General features: G+C 37.1%; 1 protein-coding gene across 1 annotated transcript in view; it reads left to right on the plus strand.

Moving 5' to 3' along the window:
- The window catches only part of pmpca (peptidase, mitochondrial processing subunit alpha), an 8,685-nt gene extending 4,631 nt beyond the window's left edge, over positions 1-4,054 (plus strand). The window contains exons 8-13 of the mRNA XM_008417954.2: positions 100-192; positions 264-382; positions 455-545; positions 1,865-1,927; positions 1,998-2,142; positions 2,418-4,054. Coding sequence (XP_008416176.1) covers positions 100-192; positions 264-382; positions 455-545; positions 1,865-1,927; positions 1,998-2,142; positions 2,418-2,587 — 681 coding nt within the window. The 3' untranslated portion in view covers positions 2,588-4,054. The remainder of the gene's footprint in view (positions 1-99; positions 193-263; positions 383-454; positions 546-1,864; positions 1,928-1,997; positions 2,143-2,417) is intronic.
- The last annotated feature ends 1,768 nt before the right edge of the window (positions 4,055-5,822 follow it).

The raw sequence follows: 5,822 nt of genomic DNA on the forward strand, positions 1-5,822 counted from the left end.
TTTGTGCAAAAATGTAATGAACATGCTTTGAGCATCTAATAGGTCAACTTGAATCTCTTGTTTTGTGGTGGATGATGATTTTCCTTTCTAATTTGTCAGATGGAGAAGGACATGTCTGATGTGAGTCTCGGTCCGACGCCGATCCCAGAACTCACCCACATCATGATCGGCTTGGAGAGCTGCTCCTTCCTGGTTGGTGTTCGCAGCACATTCATGAATCTCAGCCTTCTGGTTCATGGAGACTAAAATAATTCCCTCCACAGGAGGAGGATTTCATCCCGTTCGCTGTGTTGAACATGATGATGGGAGGAGGCGGCTCTTTCTCAGCAGGAGGGCCTGGGAAAGGCATGTTCACTCGTTTGTACCTGAACGTTCTCAATAGGTGAGAAACTCAAACACTCAGGCTAAAATCCTCGGCTTTTTTGTTACATTTTAACCTAGTTGTCTTCTCCAGGCATCACTGGATGTACAACGCCACTTCCTACCATCACAGCTACGAGGACAGCGGGCTGCTCTGCATCCATGCGAGCGCAGATCCCAGACAGGTTCGTATCGCAGCTCCAGGTTTAAAAAAACAAACAAACAAACTCCAGTACAGGGTTCCTACGGGTGCTTGAAATCTTTGAAGTAAAATAAAAAATAAGTTCATACTTCTACCCACTCCTTTGAATGTGTAAATATACTTTACTACTGTTCTTTTGTTTTAAATGTATTTTCTGTGTGTAACTTTGTTCTTTTGTTACACTATGTTCAATAAAGTCAAACTCAAAATGCTTGAAATTTAATTTCAAGGTTTGGAAATGGTTTGATTTCTGTGCTTCATATCCAAACTGTGCAGTTTGGTAATGAGGTTTAATCTAACGTTTGATTAAAAGCATACACTTTTATTATTTTATTAAACTAATAAAATAATATTAATATTAAAATAATATTGAAGCCAGATGTTTACATACCCCTAATAAAAACATTGTTTTGCTCATTCTCTGAAGTTAAATGAGAACAAACTTTTCTTTTATTAACTTAGTTTGAATATTCAAAAATATTTATAGTTGCTAAATGCCAGAAAGTTTAGTAAATAAACATTTTATTGCCTAAAATTCAACAATAGCATTAGCTTAGTGAACACTTGATCTTTTGTAGCAAAACTGAAAAATCCTTATTCTGTCAAGTTTCTGTTATCAATAATATTTTTTTTATTAACCGATTAATAATTGATAGATGCTCATCTTTCAGTGTCTCTCAATTTTAGCGTAACAATTTGATTCAGAATTTTTTTCTCTATTCAAATGGTTTACAGATTCTGATTAAATTGTTACTGACAAAAAAGAAAAGACAAACAGAATATTTATTTAACATATCAATTTTCATCATCTTCTAGTTAAACAATAATATGTTTGTGCATTAGACTCTGCCACTTAAATGACCGGTGTTAGGTTAGCTTAGCTGCCTGGCTATTCAAGTTATTCAAAATATCATACAAAGAGTTCAATAGACCAAAATCACATTTTGAATCTATTCAGAATAGCCAGAAATAGAAATTGAGATTTTCTATAGAATCACTTTTTTTTTCTGCACCTGATATTTAAGTAATCAAAAGTCTTTAATAGGAGAGTTTTTTTTTTCTTCATATTTTGGCTAGAACATATTTACAGATAAAAAAACATTTTTTTTTAATATCTTAAATGCAACATGTATATATTTTGTTCAGTTTTGGCATAATATCTTCTGAATGTGTTGTTCATTTAACAGTCAACCATTTTACAGTCTGTACGACAAATTACTAAATTAGTTATTTTAGTAACCAGTTAATCGTTTCAGCCCTACTAAAACTGAGGGTTTAATGTTGCTGAATGTTGCTCTCCAGGTGAGGGAAATGGTGGAAATTATAACCAGAGAGTTCATCCAGATGGGCGGCAGCGCAGGAGAGGTAAGAATCCAGACAAACTGGCCTCCATTTGACAGTAAGTGGAAAAACAGAGATTTCACTTTTCACCCAGATGGAGTTGGAGCGAGCCAAGACTCAGCTGAAGTCCATGTTGATGATGAATCTGGAGTCCCGCCCTGTTATATTTGAAGATGTCGGCCGCCAGGTTCTGTCCACAGGAAAGAGAAAGCTGCCTCACGAGCTCTGTGACCTCATAAGTAAGTTGTTTATTTCTTTTAGCAAATGCACACAAATATTCCTTCCCTTGGATTGGCGTTTATCGTAAAAATTTCTTACAAGAATTTTGATTTTGATTGTTAAAAAACCCCACAAAAAAACATCCGATCTTTGTTCAACAAATACGGAGAAACAATAAGAAAACAAATGAGTTAAGAAACTAATATTTCCATTTCAGGTTGTATATAATAAGCAATTCTATGTCCATATTGCCCAGCCTTTCTCCTTCATAACTGCTATTTAAATTCATTTGCAGGCAGCGTGACAGCCAGCGACATAAAGAGAGTGACCACCAAGATGCTGCGGAGTAAACCTGCAGTGGCGGCTCTGGGAGATCTGACGGAGCTACCGACATACGAACACATCCAGGCAGCGCTGTCCAGCAAAGATGGCCGTCTGCCTCGCATCTACCGCCTCTTTCGATAAGACGCCTGTTACGACGCCCCCGTGGTCTAGGGGTTCTGGGGATGTAACATACAGATATATAACAAGTGGAATGTAAAATGATTTATTACGAAAGAAGGTTTCACAAAACCAAAACACAATACAATTAAAACAAAAGGACTAACAAATTCAAGAACGTTGCAAATTAAATTACAAAATGTACAAACAAGTCGATCTAAAGTAAAACCAAATAACCCAAAAGGAAAAAAAGAGCACGCAAAGGGAGCACCAACCCTCCCAAACAAGCTTCAATATTAAGTAGAAGCAATCAAGATCAGAGTCAAGCTAAACGGAACCAAAATGGGTCAGCAGAACAAAGTTTCTGAAAGCTGCCCAAAACAATCAGTTACAAGCAAACAAATGTGAGGAACAGCTGTACAAAGCCTCTCGCTACAAGCTGTCTCACTGGAGAAATGGGTTCAGGGGCCTTTTACTGTATATGGTGCAGGTGGGCCTCATCAGTGTCTGATTGGCTGGCAATCCCTCTGCTGGTCCAATAGGGTTGCTGCTCTCCTGTCTCCTCCAGGCAGCCAATCAGGAAGGTGTTCTCACATCTGAACCTGCACAACAAAAAGAAGCCTGCACAGCCTCAAGAGGCCAGGGATCGTAACACTCCCCCCACCTTAAATAACAAAACCAGGTTTTGTAAATACTGAGTGTCACACAAAACAAAAGACGCATACTCGCATCCTGGAAAGACCATCTGCCAGAACATTTTCTGTTCCTTTCTTATGTTGGATGTTCAGATACTGTATTCTTGCAAAAGTAATGCCCACCGCATAAGGCGCTGATTGTGGTTGTACATGAGTGAAAGAAATCAGTGAAGACATCAACCGGCAAACTACTGGAGCCAAGGTAAACATGGAAGTGCTGAAGAGCCAACAACAGAGTTTCTCTTTCAGTGGTGGAATAGCTGCTGCTGCGGCTGTAATTAACCCTGACGGGACGATTACTCTATCGTTTCCTCTCAAACACAGAACTCTGCACCGCTCAGTCTGGGAGAGGACCGGACATTTTTAAAGAAACTCTTTCTGCTGCGCTCAGCTGGGGAATCTGTATTTATTGTCCATACAGCCAGGAAGCCACAAATTACCAGGAGTTTGGTTCTAAAGGGACGGTTTTTCCTCCAAAAAACAAAAATAATTATGCTGCTTTGTTCGTTTATAGATAATTCAGAAGACCTGGAGACCTGGTTTCTAAATTGTTACCGTGGAAATTGTAATGTTCTTGCCCAAGGTGGAAATGATACGTTCTGTTAATGCTGCCTGAAATAATTAGGCTTAAGATATGCAAGCTTTGACTCCACAGGATTAAATACTTTATCTGGCCATCTTTAAAAGAAGCAAATATTCTTTCTGTACACTAGATTATGGTTAGATATTACATACATTTTATCACAGGAAATTAGTTGTTTGTAATAAAGATTTGGAGAATGAGGTTGTATGATAAGATGGACTTTAGACAAAATTGGGTACATTTTAGATATTGTCCAGCGAACTGATTCAATAGAACCTCAGCTAAAATGTTTCTGTATTAAAAATAAGTAAAGAAGTTAAAGGTCAAACTTTATCTATTTACCATATTTATTAACTTCATCTGCCCATCTATGCACATTTGAAACACCAACATGAAAAAAATTAGCATAGGTGGGTTTAAGTGTTACTACTGATGTAGCTTTAATAAAATGTGTTACAGTCCAAAACATATTCAATTTTTTTCACATTTCTGGAATGTGAAAAAAAAAGCTTATTATTGGAAAGTCTATTTTTGAAAAATATCCTGAACATTTTACATATGCAAACTTCTCTGGCTGGATATGTAAAAAAAAAAAAACTTCCTGATTCCATCTGTTTTCTATTAAACAGACACAAACACCTAAGATGTTATAAATGCTAATCGATCTGCATCGATTGATCCGCCGCAGAGCTCCTGTTATACTTTTCTGTTAACCAACAAGTTAGAAAACAATGAAACACTAGTTGCTATGGTAACCACTATGAAGTAGAGGTTTAGGCAAACAGGAACGAAGACAAGAATTTGAGCCACAAACAAATAATGTGCAAAAAATTATAGCTTATACCATAATTTAGTTTTTTATGATTTTGGGATCACAGAAATTCATGGAGAATCCTGCATTTTTGTTTTGCAATAATGCACAATTATGAGAATTGTGCATAATTTGCAATAATAAAATACTTTAAATGAACGTAATATCCATATTTAAAGAAAAATAAAATAGGGATGCACCATAATCTACGTTTCCATTACAAATGTGCACAAAATGTTGTCAATATTCTGCTAAAGATGAAAAAACAATTTTGTGATTGCCATGTTTCCACTACATAAGAAATGTGATTAAAAAGCCCACGAGTAAGTTCAGTCATTAAAAATAAATGGAAATAAGGAGACAGAAACTTTTCAGCAATATATGAGCTTGTATGCTTAAATGTTGATTTTATAGATTTATATATGTGTCCTACACACCTCTAAGAATTTAGTCTGTTATAAAACTACTGATCTAACTACAACTGACTAATCCATCCATATAAAAAACTAAGTACAGTGCAACACCACATAAGGATCATTAAAGTCAAACTTGTATTCCCACAATTTCCCCTTTTGACCTCTGCTAAGAGATCTTCTCCGTTGCTGTTCTGAATCCCAATCCATGGTACAGAGAGGCCATCAGCCTGCAATCAGACATAATCTTTGATCTGGAATTTTAAACCTTTCTCAGGATTCTACCTACAGAGTTACAATCAGCTCCATTCCCTCTTGGTCGATGTCTTCTTCACTGATGCTTCGAAACAACATCTGGTAGGGAGGTGGAGCAGAGGGGCTGCTACTCCCCTTTTCAATAGCGGCAGTAATGAGACGATAAGTGAGTGGACACATGGTACACAGCAAAATTCACATGTAACGACTAGCTAAAAATGTAGCAGTAGAAACTGACATAATACCCTTCTATTTCCCAAACAAGTTGGTCAACAATTTATCCAGCCCTCTGTCGATCCCTGAATCCTTGTGCATAGTTTTACTCAATGATTTTTAAACCTTCTAATGCTTTGGTTATGGTCCCATCAGGCGGTATTATAGGGTATAAAAGTGCAGCACACATTTGCAAAAAATGTGTGCTGCAACATGTCTAAAGCCATCCTGTTTTGCACTGCCGTTAAGAAAGTGGGGGCCAGTTAGTCTTTTGGCCTTCATGTCAGAT

The sequence above is a fragment of the Poecilia reticulata genome, linkage group LG9 (genome assembly GCF_000633615.1).
Source record: "Poecilia reticulata strain Guanapo linkage group LG9, Guppy_female_1.0+MT, whole genome shotgun sequence".
Classification (NCBI taxonomy): Eukaryota; Metazoa; Chordata; class Actinopteri; order Cyprinodontiformes; family Poeciliidae; genus Poecilia; species Poecilia reticulata.